This window comes from Aphis gossypii, chromosome 1, assembly GCF_020184175.1.
Source record: "Aphis gossypii isolate Hap1 chromosome 1, ASM2018417v2, whole genome shotgun sequence".
NCBI lineage: Eukaryota > Metazoa > Arthropoda > Insecta > Hemiptera > Aphididae > Aphis > Aphis gossypii.
The window spans coordinates 39,701,871-39,722,697 of NC_065530.1; the positions used below are offsets into that span (position 1 = coordinate 39,701,871).

A 20,827-nucleotide genomic window follows, 5' to 3' on the forward strand; every position below is an offset into this window, starting at 1 on the left:
AAAATTATATGATGAAGGTGGTTGCACACACCACACAAAAAATGTTAGCATATTAAATTTATAGAATTGTATATAGTTTTTATCAGAGGGACTAATTGCAGTATACTTGGAGCTAAATTTTCTAAATTCTCCTAATTAGACTATTAAATTTGAAAGTTAACAATATAAATACAATTAACAAATTATAAATTACCTATTTGGTTATATATGCTATTATATAATAATAACTAAATAGTTAATGACATAAGTATAACCGTATAGATAGTAGATAATAGACATATTAAATTATATGTCATTATAATAAATTCAAATAATGTGTATAAAATATATCTGACGTTTACTTGTGTCAATCAGTAATAATTTTTTTGGTAACTTGTTGCAGAAATTGCAGGTATAAAATAAACATAATATACCAATAACTTAGTCATAATATTATTGAAAATATTATCAAATTCGATTTTATTTCTATTATACGAGAAGAAACCACATAACAATCAATAATAAACCTATAAACCTACATATTATACACATAAAAAGTAATAGTGTATAAATACTTGGCAACCGAGACATGTAGATTTATTAATTTATTTATTGCCATATCGCAAACGTTAAGTTTCTGTAATCCATTATTTAGTGAACGGACGATAGCAAATAAGAACAAAAATATAATTTTTTCTTTCATGGAGTGTGTTACTATAATGTAATAGCGACAAATATGACATTATTACGTTAGGTACTTTATCACATTATTCATTAATGTGATTAAGTCAAAGAAATTAAATTTCTTTTTTGGGACTTGGTTTTTATAAATTTTATGTTTACGTATACATTACTATTTTATTTTTTTACCTGATTAAGTATATTATACATTAAAATGTACTATATGTAGTCCGAGTCAAATGTTCAACAAATAAAATTTTTTATAGGGCATATAAATACATTAATACATACAAAAAATATGTTTATAAATATATTGTTGCCTGTTGGGATCAGTAAATTATAAAAACTATTTTTTATATTAATTATTATTAGTAGCTAAAAAATATCAAAACAAAATAGATACTTTACATTCTATTATGTATTATTATACATTAGTTTTGGTAAACCAATGTTCAATAGATTTACAAGTGAAAATAATAACTAACAAATAACTATCATCACGTTCCATTTTATGATAATCAATTTGAAATTATTTTTATAAATATTAAAATGTTAATATAAAACAATATTATTGATTATATAATATTAAACTAAAACACAAAATGTTAGTCTAGTATTTATATTTGTTTGAAATTCAATTTTTATTTATCAACATTTTTAGAAAAATATTCTGCCTAGGAATATGAAATTAATGTAGGTATAATATAATATAGTAATTCAAAAAATACAAAAAAAAATTAAAAAGGTATACCTAAATAGTAAATTGTACACAAAAATGATGTTTTGTAATAAAATTGAATAATATAAAAAAAAAAAAAATCATTTTCAAAACCAATAATACATTTTAAGATGAGTATTAAATATTTTTTTGTTGAATAATATTTTTAGTACCTATATTATCTCGTATATCTAACTTATTATTAAATCAAATATAACTTTAAAGGACATTTAAATGTTATTTTTGGGGGGACAACGTTTAATGTCACTATCGTCATACATAATGAAGAAGCCTTGAAGAAAAATATAATATTACTAATGAACATAAATATTGTTTGTTTCTTTTATTTATATTAAGTATAAAAACCATTAACCGCGTAAGAGGACATAAATAATGCATATTATGATAATAGTACATCTAAATAAACGTAATTCATCATAATACAACTTTTTTGTTCTATAGGATAATATTGTAATACATTATTCTTAAAAATGAAATAATGATAATATGAGTATAATTGTTAATATTTTAATTTGAATGACGTACCGAATGTTAAATTATTTTTTCTATTTAGATAATAATAATATGTTAATACGATAGTCGTTAATAGATTGGTAGTTCTGAGTGGACACTGTTCTCTGTAGTGTAATACACAATACAATGTACCTATACATTTTATTAAACCGCTACGCGGAGTATATAATGTAAGTATTGTGAATTCCATAATAATATTTGTAAAATTTATATATAGTGATTCACTGAACATAATTACTCCTAATATTTTTTCAATAATGAATTTTTTCAAATTCTGATTTATGAACTTTTTAAGTGAAATTAAGGACTGGATTTTTAAATATTTAGATTTTTTTATATCATGGTCTTAGGTTTGACACAATACATAGTGTCTTGGAACGATACAAACCTTTTTGTGCTGTAAATTGTTAAGCCAATAACTTTTTTAAAAACGTTGATATAATATCTAAATCGAAATTCCCATGAGCAGTCATTGAACTGTTTAACTTTGTGTAGTTTACAATAGCTTTGGAAGACTTTGATTATAATTTATTAGGTATTTAATTATTTATGATTTAATCTATCAGCAGTTTGTAATTTATTTATAAAAATTGTTTGATTATAGAAAATATTAAAAATTTAATATTACATAATACTTCTGGGAAATAAAAAGTCCCCAAAGGCCAAAGAACTCTCGTAAATTTTATGGATTGCACTGTATGGAACTCTTAAAACATTTCTGATCATAATAACAGGCATGATGCTTTTAAAAATTATCGCAAACAGTAAAATAATGGTAATTTAAAAACACAATAGCGAGATATTATTATATTCCATTCTACAGGATAACTTGTCAAATAAGACTATTGTAATATTATTATAATATTTTTAGTTAACCGCAGTGGAAAAAACGATGCAATATTATCATTATGCACGTAGTATAAACTATTGGTTAATAAATAATAATATTCCGAGGAGAAAATAAAAACCAAATAATAATACCTATAGTATAATTTTATCGATATTCGTATGGAGATATATGCTATGCGCATATACCCTACTAGTTACTTATACATTATTATTTATTATATATTACCTACCTATAATATGACATAATATTATACATGCGTTTATTAGCAATAATTGATCGGCATGAAGGACACCTTACGCGTGGCGTGTATAATAATAATAATAATACCTGATTATGTGAAAAGTAGTGAATATTTTTTTGTTTAAATGTTTTCGATTTCTCCGTCGTTTTCCCATAATAATATATTGTTATACACATAAATATAACAAAATGCGATGTCGTAGTTTGCATAACCAGCAGCCGTATGCTATTGTATTATACCTACGTGTGCAGTGGTACCTCTTAAAGGCTGTTATGTAAAGCTATTCGCCACCGGTGTACCTATAATAGTACTTTAACGTGCGAAGAAATCTAATCGTAAAATAACGATTGACTGGAATCGTATAAAGATCGCATAAAATTACCGAACCTAATGCCTATTTATAATAACACGTCTGCATAGATCTCGCGGTGGTCGTAACACTCGTAAATAACTCGTAAATCGTAATCGTATCGGCGTACGACGAGACGACAAAATGGATACCTATACGGAGGAATTTTCAGAATAAATAAATTATATTATAAACATATTACATAATATTATACAGCAAATTCTACGGCACTATTGTCCCATGGCATGACGTATGAAACTTTGACGGGAGACGTAGTCTTGTCGACTCCACGTCGGCTATAATAGTATAATGTAAAATTATTTACACATATTTTAATAATATGAGATGTAGGCATACGTAAATTACGGATGCCTCTTGGAAAAGTTTTAAAACGCGGACCGGGAAAAAAAAAGAAAAGGATCTGTCGGTTTGTTGTCCGCCCGGAGCGCTGAGTCCAGACCGTGTTCGCCGCGCGATCTATGACCATCACTATATTATTACTAGGTATAATAATATTGGCGGGAAGAGTTGCGCGAAAAACGGTAAAAATAAAATGTTATCCTAAAATAATAGTAATAACAATACGTAAAGGTACGTTCGGTGCGCGCTAACATCGCCGCCGCCGTTTTATTGATCGTCGAACGAGCGCGCCGCCGCCGACCCGCCCCACCCCGCTGCCGTTCACTCCTGCGACGACGACGACGGACGCGGCACGACGCGACCGCCCTCAGTCCACCGCCGTCCGTGTCAGCGTCGATTGTCGTCGTGTGATCCGTCGTCGCCGCCTCCGATAGCTGTAATAACTAACGCAAAACCCTCCCCACTACCCCGTTTGCGAATTTTATTTTTTGATTCTGAAGCTACATTAAGACATTTTCCGCGGCTCACTGGTCGCTATATATTTTTGCGAGACATTTGATTATTTGTTTTTTTTTTTTATTTCGTTTCCGTTTCGTCGTTTACAGGATTTTTTTGTATGTGCGCGATCGTAACAGTTTTCCAACGCGGTAATCCGCAGCGGAGACACTTGCAGTCGTCGTAGTTCGCGTACAATCGCCACTCCACGCAGTTTCGGCGAAATGGCCAAGGTAAGAAAACCGACGAACGATAAATTATAATAATACTTATAGTAAGTTGTGATAAAAAGTGGTTTTATACGGGCGAGGAGGGGAGAAACACGAAATAATAATAACACAATAATAATTGCGTCCGTCCGTCCCATTGTTTTCGGAAATCGCGTCCGACTCACGACGACGACGAAGCGACGCCGTGACAAAATAATATAATACCCATCGTAATAATAAACGTATAAAATAACGATTGTCTCGACACGTAATAATCATGCCATTACGACGCACTGTATTGTTATCGTTTCTCGCGCGTATCCGACGACCACAAAATCGTGTAATTTCAGTAGGTTTGATTCCTCGGCGTGTGCTGTCGTCTATTTTTACATAATATTCGGGTCAGGTGTCCGCCGTGCGGTTTTCCGCGAGTATGAGCTCTCGTGGTGGTGGCGGCTGAGGCCTGTGCGTAGGTGCCCGCGAGAGTAGCTCACCCAGTGGCTGTTGTTGCGACAAATACGGCCCCGGTGGAAGCGCCTCACATCTGGAAAACCGGTGGAACGTTGTGGATTTTTCGCGCGGTTCGAGGAGACGAGCGTGTTTTCTACGGACCGCCGTGGTCCGAACCCGCGTGCCGCGTTCGTTCGACGAAACTATTACCGTTACCTGAACAGATCACTGTATATTGTACGGATTTGCGGAATCGGACTCACGATAATAACATTATAATATTAATAATTGATAACGTGAATAATACGCGGATGACGGGCGCTGTCGATACGGATCAAAAAACGTCGATCGCGGTGTAAAAATATAATTCCCGGTCTATAGCTCTCTCCAATGCCCTCTCTACACTTCTATAACGTGTCTTATCGAAACAAAACAGTTGGTTTCGGTTTTTCTGCGCTGGAATCTAAATTTTACCGATTTTATCGGATATTATATTATTATATTTGTGTGAATCGTGTTTTTATCGGCGATGATAACCTTGGTACAGAGCTCGCCCAACCAGCCATTTCCCAATGTATAATTTACGAACGATGATGATAATAATAATACGTACAAACGTACTACGTACCGTTGTATCATGGGTGTAGATATCCAACAATATGATTGTCACACATGGACAAAATATAGTACGTTTTTTAACGTGATACTAATTGACAATAGGTACTCATAGTAATAATAATAATAATATAATGATATACGCGGTTTGTAGTTTATACCATCGTCTATAGACTGTAATTGCTCAACGTACTTATATAAACTATTGCTTTTTTTTTTTGATTTTTTTTTTTTTTTTTGAGAGGTGTAGTATAATATACTTGGTTATATTCACATATGCCATTGAAACGACCTATTTTAAAATTATGAACAATATACACACATATATGTTTTATATTATCACATCATTATAATCTATACACGAGTATGTTTACCTGTAACACAAAACCAACAGTTCAAAGCGTTCAAACGTTACGGTATACCCTATTTATTTACTCAGGTGAATCCTCGATATTTGAATACCTGCGTTTGCGAATTGACAGTTTGTAGTAGATGTTTTCCTATTTAGGACATTTAGGTACTTACTATGATGTTACAACAAATACTGTAGGTATCTGTTTTGTTTTTCAAAATATGTTTAGGATTTTTGAAGTAATAAAATTCGTTGTTTTACGTTGAACTCGTGGTTAGATTGCTAATTTTCAACAATTTTCTAATGTTTACCTATATTATATAGTTAATCCGATAGTTAATGATAATAAATTATAGATAATTTTTAAGTTTTATAATAGATACAAATCCTGAAAAGGTTTATATACTTTTAATTTTAAAATGTTTTCAACTACCTATTTTTTTTTTAAATTTTTTTTTGCTTATATTTTAGTATCATGATATAATGATATATAGACATTAGACCTGTATTCTATGTTGGATGTTGGTAGTGTTGATACTATAATAGTGGGTAAGTGAGATCTCACGTAATTGTCACGTAACTAGTCTATACGCGATTTTAATAGATTTCTATCATTATATGTATATAATATAATATTGTGTTAAATAATAAATACATCATTAGGCATCTGTCTAAGTTTTTGTGCACTTTTCTTTTATACTATTATATGATCTTAATGGATATATTATTTACAAAGAGTTGTATATTATTCATTATTAATAGTAAGTAATATACCTAAGTTTTAATAATATTAATTAAATTAAATTATATTAATAAGTATCGTAAAAAGTTATGTGAACTTGAGGGTATGCAACAAGTCTTCGGTATGATACATTATTATACTGATACAGATATGCAATTTTATAAAAGCTTACTTTAATGTTTTTACCAAGTGAATAAGTAATAAATCTATAGGTACTATTAAACTAAAATAATATAATATAAATTAAAGAATAATAGGCACTTAATCTTTTTCTGTTAAATTAATGTACCTAGTTGAAAATATGTATAATTGATAGATACTCTATTTTAGAAAATAAAATTTCTCTTTTTATTTGAAAACACAAATTAAGTTTTTTTATTTATTTTATCTTATTGTAGGTAATATTGGGTAGGTAAAACGTAAAATTACTTCAGCAACATACTTGTTAATTACTAATTTATATGTTGTTACTAGATATTTTACGTAATCTTCTTAAAACTAATTTGTTATATTTTATACGTTACACATTTTAATATAAGTAATTATTTTTGTGTACTCTCAAGATCAATAAATTGGATGGATAGTTACATAATTCCTAAATTATTTACGTAATTAAAATTTTTTTATTCAGAATCAAGGTCTAAAATTAGTAATTACCTTTCTATGCTTATACGGTTGGTCATTGTCTAAAGCCGTTTTTTTTTTAACAAAAAACAATGTTTTTCAAACTTTAAAAATTGTTTTCACACAGTCAATTAAAAAGAATAGTATTCTTATTAAATACAATACATAGTATATACCTACTAGGAGTAAGTAGGTACTAGGTATATATTTTATTCGCTCATTGCAAAAAGCTTCTTAATTCTTAAAATGTTAGTTTTTTTGTTAATATTATCTTGAAACACATATAATATTTGAAAGGTACGATAAAATAATTAGATATTTTTTTATGTAACTACCTATCCGACTAATTATGTTTATTCATACAGTATTATGTAGATATAGTACAAAATTATTGATTTTTTTTTTTTAGTTAACCTTAAAGATAATTATAATATATGGTATATGATGTTTAATAATATACCGTAATATACCTTGTGTTCTATATTATTAATTACGTTCTTAGAAATAACTGTGTAATCATTTTAATTTACGTTCACCGAATCATATTTACCTCGATATTTGCCAATATAGTACTTACTTGAATTTTATTGTAATAAGTTGGAATTGAATACATTTTTTATCTGTATTTTTGATTTAGGAAAGTTTCTTAGGTATAGCAAGGTGAAGAAAGCAAAGGTTTTTATATTGTACATACAATATTTATATATATAACAAATATTAAAAAATTTACGTATATTAACGTTCGTTTACCTGTGGACTGTAAATACAACAGATTTATTATTTTTAATTACTATATTATTATGTATGTGAAGTTAACATCTTAGATTATAATATATAGGGCACTTAAAATGTATTACTTTTTTTTAATCATTTTTCAGTAGGTACCTTTATTTTTTAGTTATTATTAATCATAAGATATTGAAGCTTTAAATTTAAGTTTTAAGTTTTAAGTTTCTGAATTTCATATTTTAAAATATACTTAGGTAATTATTAAAACAATAAGTAGGCCAAGTAGGGTTTCAACTAGGTACCTATATATTTCTTATTGAAAAAAAATCCTTTATTAACAGTAGACAGTATAAATATATAATCTAAATTCTAAATTGTAGGTATTTCCAATTACTGTTTCAATACTCATCAATAGTATTATAAAGTTTATTAACTTATAAAAAATAATGTTTTTCTCATAGAATTGAGTTATTTGTTATTAAGTCGCATCTTATTTGATAAAAAAAGTGTTACCTATTATTATTATTATAGGTAATTATTTAAATAATATTAAGGACTAGTATTATACGCAACGATATTTAAACTTAATAACTCTTGAGAGTATTTAAGTGAAAATGTAAGACTGATATAATTAATAGCTTTAATATGTTAAGCCAATTTACATATTTTGGGTAGTCTTATTACTATTTATAATTTGTATAGATATAAATTATATTTTTTATTTGTTCATTGAATTAAAATAATCTATGTAAAACGTCGTGTGTGAATATTACAATTTGGGCTTTCTGTTGTGCTAAATTTAATAATAATTATCATAGTTACCTAGATTATGTCGAAAATAGAACATTTGGTTGAACATTGTTCAAAATCCTCACAATAAAATATTTAATAATAGGTCGTTTAATTAGATTAATTATAATATTAATGTGTTTATACTTTTTTAATCTTAAATAATAATAATTATAAATTCTTTATAATATTTATCGAAACTTATATAAAATGCTATATTTATCAAAATATTACGATTTTTGTACATTCAAAATTAATTGCACCATTTTACATAAATTCTTTATATTTTATTATAATAAATCTATTTAAAAAAAAAAAAAAAAAAAAAAAAAACAATAAGTTTTAACAGGAGATGTTAAATTAAAATAAATAGGTATGACTAAGTGTTAAATAACACAAGTGTCAGTGACAACTAAATCATTTAAATAAAAAAAAAATATCGATGTCTCAATGTCTTATTTCTCAAGGCTATAAATTTTAATGCTCTTAGATTTTTTTGGGATGTGATAAGTGTACTAAAACCTCGACTAAAACAATGATTTTTTTTTTAAATTAGACATTAAAAATAAGGGTAGCTGTTCATTATTTTACAATATATCCACGTACATTGTAGAAATAGAAATCTATTGTTGTAAACAATCGTTTACTACCTCGATGTTGTAAAGGTTGATTTTAATTCAATTTAATTTTCACACCTTTACTAAACGAATTTTGGTATTATACTTTAAAGAAGATTAAAACAGATTACAAATACTCATCGGTGTAAAGTTTTTAAGTCAAATATTTATTATTTATTTCATTAGGTACTAAAATCAACTATTTACTATAGTGCCTGCTTATCTAAAATTCATATTACAGTTATTATTTACTTTCAAAGGAAAGTGCTTTTATAGTATTGCCTACTGATAATTTAAACTTGATTATTTTGTTTTGTATTTAACCACAGTTGTAGATAGAATATTTATATTCGTGTATTTAACACAGTTCTGAAAACACTGTATTAGATTCCTAAATTTCCTAAATTTAACTTAAGTACTTATCAGAAAATTCATATTTTTGGGTATTTTAAGTACTAAGTAGTATGACTTACGAATATAAACTAATTTGTTGACTGTTATTGTTACTTAACATGTATCCCTTAGCTTTGTGATTCGATATTATCGAGGATATTATCAATTGAAAATCGGTAGTTAAATGTATACTTATATATTACCGACATAACGTCTCATTGTGTATGTTATTTAAACTCTAAACCTTTAAACATTGTTTTCTTCTCGTTTTATCGACTTTTATTTTAGTATATAATTTTATTTAGAGTTTAGATGTTCTTCATATTCTAGGTAAAATTATTACACTAGTCATGTAATCATGTTGTTATAAATTAAATTAATGCTTTGATTAGTCAAATATATATTTTGGATAAATAATTATTTCAATATTTTAAATAAAATGTTTAAAGCAAATCATACATTTATTTATGCATATCATTAACATACCTATATAAAACAATAATATATATATTATTATTATTTTCTTATACAATATTCTATTGAATAATGTACTATCGTGTATAATTTAAATAATATTTATTAATAAAATAAACTTAAAATTGTTGTAAATACATTTAGTAAAATAATATTGTGGCTAATGCATAAAACAAATATAATTAAACTTAAAACCAATTAATATTAATGACGATATACTCTGCTATATTAGTTTATGACAATTGGTTGGTAACTCATTAAAAACATTTTGTTTAGTAAATTGTTTCAATGCGTTATAAAATGAATAAAGAGACTAGTTGACGTTTGCTCCTTCATTGAACACGCACAAAGACTTTGGTTGTAAAATATAACTGTAAAATATTCGGCCTATTTAGTGTGATGATTCTTTCTGAATTTAAATATAATATTGTGTTGTGTATTAAATGAGTTTAAAATGATTAAGTCTAACTTATTTAAAACTTTATTTTTTTCTTTAGATTTATAGATTTAAAACTGCTGTTATTTTCATTACAGTTTATACATCAAATAATAATTGTGCGTGATGTTTAACTACTAACTAAGTGTTAAAATAAGATAAACATAATATATTTTTTTAATTTGATGGTGCTTTCATAATAGGAATTAACCCTGGAATTAATAATTCCTTTATTCATAGAATTATAGAAAATTAGTGCATCATCATTTTCGAATTTAAAACAATAGATTTTAAGTCAAATTGGACTTACTCAATGGTAGACTTGCTTCTTTACTGTTTAATTATCTGTATCTACTATATAGGTACCTACCTACTATTAGATATTATCCAGGTATTATCTCCTGTATTATTTTTAACGTGATATTTATTATAAATAAACTAAATACATCGATTAACCTACCTAATAAATAATATTAAAATACTTGTTATATTTTATGAAAATAGTTATTTAAATATTATATGTATGCAAATTCTTATTGATTAAATATGTAGGTAATGTCAAAAAGATTTTGGTGAAAAAATTGATTTGAAAGTATAGATATCACTATTGAATGTTTTTCAAAATAATTTATGATAGTTTGTAGAAAATGCATTTTTAAGTTTTGTATTCTTTTTTTTTTTTTTATTTGAATACAATTGAGAAATTCATGCTCATACAATTTAATTTTTGTATTCCCGAACCGTGAAGATTTTGTAAACATTTACACCGTGTTTTAAAAGCCATATGTTATAGTGTAAATGGTTGTTATATACGTTGATAATTAGTATTTTTATTTTGGCATACTTCCATACTATACTGCGACTGTATGATGCACATAGCTACACAGGTATATCAGACATTTACATAATACTACAACTTACTATTTTGCACTGTACTATAGTATTTAGCTTTAATTTATTCAGCTCCCTAGGTGATACGCGTACACATCGTATAATATTATTATGTGTTGTAGGTACCGTGTTTCTTTCGCTCGAAAACTCGTCCCATTGATATGCATCAATGATGTTTTATCCTTTCCATTTTAATTGGGCGTCACCTCGCTAGGCACGGTATGGGTAAAGTATGATGCGATTTGCAATAAAACGTAATCATTAGGTATTATAGTAAGTCATTACCGAAATTAAAAACTATATTGCATTATGTTTTTACTTTTTATGTGGAACACGAATAAACTGTTTAGACATAGTTAAAAGTGAAGTCTGTTTTCTTCAAACATCCATATACATTTCCGTGTAAAACAAACTTTTTTTTACAATAGATTATTTGTTGTTGAAGTGTGAAAAACTTATACTAGGTATTTCAAAGCATATAATACATTCTTTCGAGTTTATGAGGAATGTTGATTTAAAAATTATTTTATTCTTAACTTCTGTTGAAAACTTCAATGTATTATCTTTCTCAGCTTCTTGATGTTCAAAATGACTTGCTTCTATTGTGATTGATGTTTAATCTTTATTTTCTTAGCTTGTTCAAACTATATAAATTACAGTACGTTAGTAGTCAGTACATACTACCTACTAGGTACATAATGGTATAGATACCATTATACCTAATAAAAAAAACATCACGGTCCGCCGATGTATAATAATGTTACGCTTGCACGGTTCGTTGTTGGGGACATTCCAAGGTCTTCTTGGGAAGTTTGGGGTCGACTAGCTGTGTTCAATACAAAGACCTAACATAAAACAAAATAATACCTATGCTATTTATTTTGATCCGCCTATATAATATATTCTATTAAAATAATTATTCCTTAATTTTCAAATATAAATTTAAATCATATCTAAAAAAAAAAAAAAAAACATTATACTCGTATTAGCGTTAAACAATTTTAAGGGAAATAACCTTATCTTTTGTAATTGTAATCCATAATATTCATTCATTTTTAGTACTTATTATTTAAAATTGACCAAGTCATAAGTTTATCATTTATATTTTAAAATATAAACACGAGTAATTTCATAAAAAAATGTTAACGGACATCAATCTTAATAATTGTAAAGTATTCTTAAGTATTAATAACTAATTATTTTATCGACTACCTATTATTTAATATTATTAAACGAAAATTAACAAAAATATTTTTGAGATTAAAAGTGCAAATGACCCGTAAATGGTAAATTCTGAAAATTAAATAACGAGTGTAATAAAAACAAGATCTACAATCTACTTGTCCTTCGAAAATGTTCTTTAGATTGTTTTAAATATTTATTACGTATTAGTTTTTGCTTATTAGCTTTTGGTATTAACTGTACAAATACTACCTATTTCCTAATCATTTATGAATAAATCTATCGATATTCGTGAACATGTTTTAAACACCAACCTTGGTAGTTATTGTTAAGAGGACTGGTGGAGACCTTAATTATACTTAGGTATTATATAAACGTATTTTCAAGTAATTAATAATCAACTATGTACCTACTTTAATTAAAGTAAATATTTACACTGTGTAAAAAAAAAAATGATTAAAATTTCATTTTACAATTGTATTATTAAGAAAATGTTCAAAATGAAAGTAAACTAGGCTCTGTACAGTGTACGTACATATAAATGATTCTTGTATTTGGCGAATTGTTCATGTACTACTTTCTAATACATCTATCTAGATGATATTATATACATTGTTACCTATTATGTTTCATTTTATCATGGAAAATTATTTTAAAAATAAAGAATTTTATGTTATGGTTTATTTCTGATATGTCTTATATTTAAATTAACATTTTTCGATACGATATAGGTGTTAGTACTAATAAATTGACCACGCATAATTTAAATTTAAATATTTTATATGAGAAAAAAATTAATTAAATCTAAAATAATAATAATTTTTATACAATATTGAGTTTTAATCATCTCAAAAAAAAATTATATTAATACAAATGTTATGTGTATATTGTACATAATTTAATGTTACTAAAATGTTTCCATTGTTTTTCTTTTACTAGGTATTTAATAATTTTCAGTTTATGCACATTATCTAGTATGTACCTTAATAAGTTATAAAAAAATGATTGTGTTTTTTCTTATGATATTGGTATCTGTTTTTGTCTTCATGGACTTCTTCCCTTAGGCTTCTAAATAATTTGTTTATATAAAAGTAGGTACCTATATACCTAGGTAGTTAGTGTACATGTTTTGTGAATTTATATTTGTTTATGTATAACTATGTCCTTTTGTTAGGTATCAATTGTGAATAATTTTAAATTGTGGTTTCAATTGTTGAGGCATATACCCTGAAAAAATAGGTCGGTCAAAAATGAAGCCAATATTTTTTTTTTGGGTTCTAGCCATGTAATAATATTATAAAAACACAAATTAGTTTCATAGTGCTAAAATATCCATAATCGAGTACTATAATCTATTTCTGGTACTAGAAATCTGGCAAACTAAATATTTTATGACATTTTAGTTTTTTAAGCATAGGACAAAGGTAGTAGGTACATAAACTTAGTCTAAAAAACTAAAGCTTTAAATGTTAGGTTTAAACTATTGTTTTAAATGATTAGGTATCAATTATTAAAAAAATTCTACTAACTGCTTAGTTTTAAATGTATTAATGTTTGTTTAATAAATATGTTTAGGTGTAATTTCCATATTCTAAATTTCTATTTGACTCAATTATTCACAGTTTTTTAATCATTAAATAATATAATTTTTAGTCATTTTTAGAGTGAAAATAAAAAAGTATTTTAAGTAGGTATTTATTATAGATTGGCTATTGAAATTATTATAGCAACATTTATTATACTACGCAAGAATATTTAGCATTTATTTCTAATATTTTAATATTAATATGTGAATTAATATTGTTCACAGATATGTGTTCAAATATAGTTATTTGGGACTAATAACTATGCTGTAAACATTTTAGGTTCATATAAAAGACAATCAAATTAGGTATTAAAGAGTTGTCATGGCTATGCTGTAAAAAATAAAAATGTAGAGGAAGTGACGCACCTGTTAACAAAATAACAACCAAATGGGATTGTTCACTTGTATAGGCACAGTGTTTGCAGACAGTGTAGTTCCTGCTTGCTCCTCTGTGTTCAATATAAATATGTATTGTATTAAAAATAAAATAAAATAAAGAATATAACGATCCTACTTGCTCAACAATTGTGTTCTAGTTCATTATCAAACAAATAATTCAAAAATATTTAATACAAAGAATTATTATTCTTCTAGTCATAGGTAGGTAAACTTTAAAGATTTATCACACAGATAAAAGGTTTAAAAATATTTAGAACTTTTAGTATGAAGTTATGTATATATAATTTTGTAAATTCAGTGTTCTTGCATAGAAATTAGAAGCTATTAATGATGTTTTGTGTTTTTAATTTTCTAGGTATGTTCTAATTATGAATTTTACATATTTTACTTAATTATTATCTATTATATAAACAACACAATAGTATACAGGGGGTTTTTAATATTATATTAACTAATTTAAAGTGATCATTAAATGTAGATTCTAGTGTAGATTTTACAACCCAAACATAATAAGTATTCATGAGATGTATTTTAATATTTATTTACATAATATGTATATTACCTATCAATATTAATTTAACTTTTTTATTTAATATTGTTATATTAATGATTCAATTTATTTATGTTTTAGGCTCCAGGAGAAAGCAAGATACCTGTGTTGCATTCTAACCAGTTAAGATCTCGATTTTCTAATATTTCAAGTAAAGTCCGTTCGCATCTTGATGGTTCTTATCGAACTTCGTCTCCATCAATGCTATTTGGACTTTTTAGCAATACTGAAAATAAAGTACATCCACCCACTCGTCCATCTTCACTTTTTAAATCAACTAGTCGTACCACAGTGTCTGAAAAAGATGTTGGAAGTTATGTTGAATTAACTAGGCATTCAAGAACTGGCATTCTTAGATATTTTGGTAAAACTGTGTTGGGTCCTGGCGATTGGTGTGGAGTAGAAGTTGAAAGTGGACATGGAGTTTGTGATGGATCTATATGTGGAGTAAGATATTTTTCTTGTCGTGATCAATGCGCATTGTTTGTCTTGGCACACTTGGTGCGTAAATCCGAGTGTCAAAATGTTGTCGATATCAAAACAGAAGCTGAACTCATGTCTGACGACGGCTGTACATCTACTTTGGAAAATTGGGATTTAGATATTTTGAAAACAGAATTTCCATTTGAGTGCACTGACAGTCTTGGTATATTATCACCAGATCAAATGGTTGAATTTAGAGGTGATGAAGCAAATTATGAAGTTCCAGGTCTTCTTTTTAAAATGTCACCTCATCAATTAACAGAGGTACGTATATAGTTTTAAAAATTATTTAAAAACTTTAAGTTGCTGATGATATTTGTTATTATGTTTCAGTGTATTTCTGATGGGGATGTAACAATGAATGATTTAGAAACAATTTCTATGCCTAAAGATGACGATTTAGTTTCTCCAGTTCTGTCTTCAGATCCCTCTAATCATACAGTATCTGAACACGATAGTGCAAGTGCCTATCCAAAACGCTCAACTGTTTCTTTTGGACACGTTTTTTACGATAATTTTACAATCGATCGGACTCCATCACTAGAAGATTTACCCATGGATGATTTTTCATCAAAAACAACAACTGCTGTGGTTCCAGTCCCTAATATTCCTACAATAAACACAGTTGTTACAAGCATAACCAGTGTTAGTAGTCTTGATACTGGTTATCAAGGTGATTGTGAAACTAGTCGTCCTACTAGTCGTGGAGCTATGGTTAAACGACTTGGACCAACCGAACCAATGACAGATTCAGATTTTTTTACTGAAAGTGAAGCAGAAGATCATTGTCATCGTAAAGCTATAGTTATTGATGGTACATTATACTCTGGAGATAATATTAAACCTGAAACTCAACCAGATAATCATAACAACCCTGGTCCCACTATTGAAGAAATGGACTCAAGTGGTGTTTATTCTGATTTTGATAGAATATTTGAGGAGCCACCTGCACTTAAAGATAGTTCAGAACCAGTTTCTTCTAATAATTCAACTTCTCCCTCATCTGTTAACAGCCAACAAATCCATATAGTTGCAATAGATCAGCCATCTAGTTCGACGATACCGGAATGCACAGAAGATGCATCAAGCCCTGCTAGTAAACGTTACAAACGACCCACACCAGTGAAACCTAAAACCTTGGAGGTAAGACAAGATCAGGAAAACAGAGCTCCAAGAACTAGAAAACCAGCAGGCCGTTGGGATGCTGTAATGAATAAAATAGAAAAAAGTAAAACTGATCAGAAGAGCCGTGTCAATCGGTTGAAGGATGTCAAAAGCAAAATTAATTCTATTAATCCATTGACAATACCATATACTAACAGGTTGAAAGAATCTCCCACAAATAGCGAACCATTGCCTGTCAGATCTCACAGAGAAAATACACCTTTAAAAGCCAAAAGGTATTTAGTTGTATAACCTTTAGCCTATCTATATAATATTTGATAATTAATCATTTTAATTAATATTTAATTGTTTTTCTAGCCGTAGAACTAGAGCTCGAGGTGGATCAGAATCCAATTTACCAATGTCAGACCTAAAACCTAATTCTTCTAGGCAAAGATGTATTCCTAAGAGTTCTCAAAACAGTTCAAGAGATAGTTCTTTTAGTGATCTTAGTGGCGAAACCAAAGCTACATTGAAGCAAGCAACATCACATCCTTCTTTAGTCAGTAAGTAAAACATATTATAAATGTGTATAATAAAAAAAATGTATTAATATAATATATAGTGTTAAACAGAAATAACTGACAAATATAATTAATTAACTGTAAAATACATTTATTTTTTATTTTTTTAATGTATAGAATAAATGTATTATATTATTGATTAATTATATTTATCGGTAATCGGTTCATTCTGTATCATTCTATACTATGTTAAAAATATTGAAGAAAAATAGGTGTAATGAGGAATAATTTTTAAAAGTTAAAACTTGTTTTTTATTTAAGTAATTTAAAATATTTAATAAATTTATCAACATGGTAGGTCTTATTATAGTACCATTAAAAATTATAATTTTATTTTATTTAATTAAAAGAATTTAAATTATTTTTTTTTGCAAAAAGAGTTCATTATTAGAATAATGAATTTAATCTTGTGATAAAATTATTAGTGTTATTAGTGTAATGGACAATGGTAACATTTATGTGTTTATTATAATCTTGTAGAAAGTACATAATATAGTAGTAACAAAATGATTGTTACAAAAATAAAATATTTATTTTCATATTAATATATTTAAATACCTAATATAACTCTTAATACATTAAATTAATACTCATGATAAATAATGGTATAAAAATAAATGTGTTAATTAACTACACAAATACTATATCTATTAAAACAATAACAACGTAAGAACAAGTATAATTTATGATATAGTTTATTTTAAATTGAAAAATTACAACAATCATACTACTTATTAAATATTTTATGTTAATAGTTAGTTGCCTGTAAGACTATATTATATTATTATTTAATATAATATGGCAAATATGTTTCAATATTAAGTCTTGTATTACTTATTATTTTTTTTTTACAACAATATGAAAACAAAAGTAAATATAAAGAGGAAAGAAGACGCTTATATTACTTATTACTGAAAAATAGATGGATGGATAGAAAAGAGATTAAATAATTATACAGAAATAGCAGTTGTGAGGAGAGGTGAGGTATTCGGGGCAGAATCCTGTGGAGATATAGGGCAAGGGTTGCTGATTTCATAAATTAATCATGAGTGAAGGACGAAAAAAAGAAGAGGTATTATTAAAATATATAAAAATATTTATTACTAAGAAATACGCCTGTAGTATAGGCAACCTATCATACATTGATTAGCTAATTGTAGTATCATTTAAATATGGTGCAAATTAACGTATACTAAAATATGTATTTTATTCATATTTAAAAAATAAAAAAATATTCTAAATATGTTTTAATTTAAAAGAGAATCGTATAATTATCATAAAATGTTAGTTTTGTGTTTGAATAAATGAGTGTTAATAATATTTATTTGAATATAAAAAAAAAAGTAAATAGGTACTTGGAATATTTTTAGAATTTATATATTTTCCTTTGTAATTTTTGTTAGTTTTGGAATAGTTAGAAATTAACGTATATATATACAATATACATAATAATTAATAATACTTCAATATAATATATTCTGATAATTGTATTTAATCAATACATAATAATATATTTATACAAGATAAAAACATCTTATAATACAGTGTATAAAGGATACACTGAATAAATATTAAAAAAATAAACATATTGATATTACCTATAGGCCAATGAAGTGTATTTAAAATTATTTTTTACTAAAAAAAAAAAGAAATTATTTAAAATACTCATTAATATACTTTTTTCAAAAATTATATTTATTATAACATATATAGTAGTAGATAAAATATTTATTTTTATTAAATTAATGTTTAATAATTAAAATTGACTTGCATGGGAAAGTTTCTTAATGTGTGAAAAAATTGAATTAATTTTTCAACTAATTAGTAATTACATATTCAATTAAACTACAATATATTACTATTTTTTTTTTTTTATATAGAATATTTATTTTTCCATTGTATTTTTAATTTTTCTTCAGAAGAAAATAAGCAGGTCCTTCCTTACCTAATTGTATAATAATATATTTTTTTTACAATAACAATTTTCTTATAATACATTCAATATTTTAAATTAGGTTAATAGTGAAACATATCTCAAAATAGTTAATAATAATTGTGTGGTAAATATTTTATTTCACTAAGTAAAAATAACTACAGGGTGTCAAATTGGTGTGATTATATTGTGAAATATTTTGATTTTTTATAATAAAATGCAAGTGGCTATTGTAAATAATACGTACATATAATATTATCATATTATCTGACCAATAAAATCTTTACTCCACTCTAAGCTAATTTAATTTAAAAAATGTTTATACTTCGGTATTTATATTGAAGATGTAGGTAATGTGATGTTTTGATAAAATGAAATTGTACGATCAAACTGTCTTTTTTATGTTTGTTTTATTAAAAAATATGAGTTTCTGAACATTTGAAATTTTTAATTTAATTTATTGTAGTATTGTTTTTTTGGTCAACTTGTTGTACTTTTTTCCGTATTCTTAATATATTATAATAGTTATCACTATTTTCTTTTAATAAGAAAATTCCACCACAGTGAACCTTATGCAACATTGCATTAGAAAGTAAAATGTGGTTTTCATTTATGATGTTTTACTTAAAAGAAAATGTTTTTAGTTTCCGTCATTCACTCTATTACCTATATAATATTTTATTAGAACTATTTAATCGCCAGTGTTTAATGAAGACGCAATCTCGTCTATCCGTGTTAGGAGACTTTAGTAAAGTAGTGGAAATAATGCTCATTTTATAAGGAAACCGAGGCCAACTAGAGCGAAAATATAACTTATTCTTCTAATAAATTTTTATTTAATTGGTAGTCTTTAAGATGATACGCATACTGCAAGGTATCTTTAGTATTTTCAACCGAGTGAAAACTCTTTTAATTGGAAATTATGGCCACCATTATTTTGAAGATTTATGCTTAGGTTAGTTTTGATTGACTTAAAATTATATTTATTCTAGGAACATTTATAACAAATAATTTAATATGTATATTATTTTTTATAGATAAAAATTTTAATCTGCGTTCGCCGTCTGTAAACGTTGTGGTACCATCGGTGCGCAAACATTCGACTACGCCTTCAAAAGCAACTCCTCAAAACCGCAGATTAAACCCAGGTACGCATTTTAAAAATGTTTCAATATTTTAAAATATTTTATGTTGTGTGTGTGTCGATTGAATGATATCAAATTTCTAGTACAAAATTTTGACATTGTTAAGTTTGTTCGTGATCAACAAACGTATACAAACTAATCAATTATGTATAATAATTAATGTTAATATAGTATGTTTTATATTTGTATAGTTGTATACACATAGGTATTGTTTCATTATTATTTATACATTTTTGGGTTGATTGATAATAATTGACTTAAAAATGTTTCATGTATAATATGCTGTATGCATCTAAAAATTGTAACTATTCATTCGAGAAAGCCGTGTGACATA

General features: G+C 26.5%; 1 protein-coding gene across 3 annotated transcripts; it reads left to right on the forward strand.

Annotated features, from left to right (window-relative positions):
* The first annotated feature begins 4,061 nt into the window (after positions 1-4,061).
* On the forward strand, positions 4,062-20,543 carry LOC126548888 (uncharacterized). 3 transcript variants are annotated; one of them, XM_050196950.1, is made up of 6 exons: positions 4,062-4,440; positions 15,326-15,991; positions 16,061-17,127; positions 17,210-17,397; positions 20,196-20,303; positions 20,386-20,543. In XM_050196950.1, exons 1-6 carry the CDS (start codon positions 4,432-4,434, stop codon positions 20,526-20,528), a joined length of 2,181 nt encoding a protein of 726 aa, XP_050052907.1. In that variant the 5' UTR covers positions 4,062-4,431; the 3' UTR covers positions 20,529-20,543. The 3 variants fall into 3 exon arrangements, with proteins under 3 accessions (XP_050052907.1, XP_050052908.1, XP_050052909.1); XM_050196952.1 differs by lacking the exon at positions 4,062-4,440 and adding an exon at positions 6,365-6,382; XM_050196951.1 differs by lacking the exon at positions 20,196-20,303 and having other exon boundaries at positions 4,063-4,440.
* Positions 20,544-20,827: the final 284 nt, after the last annotated feature.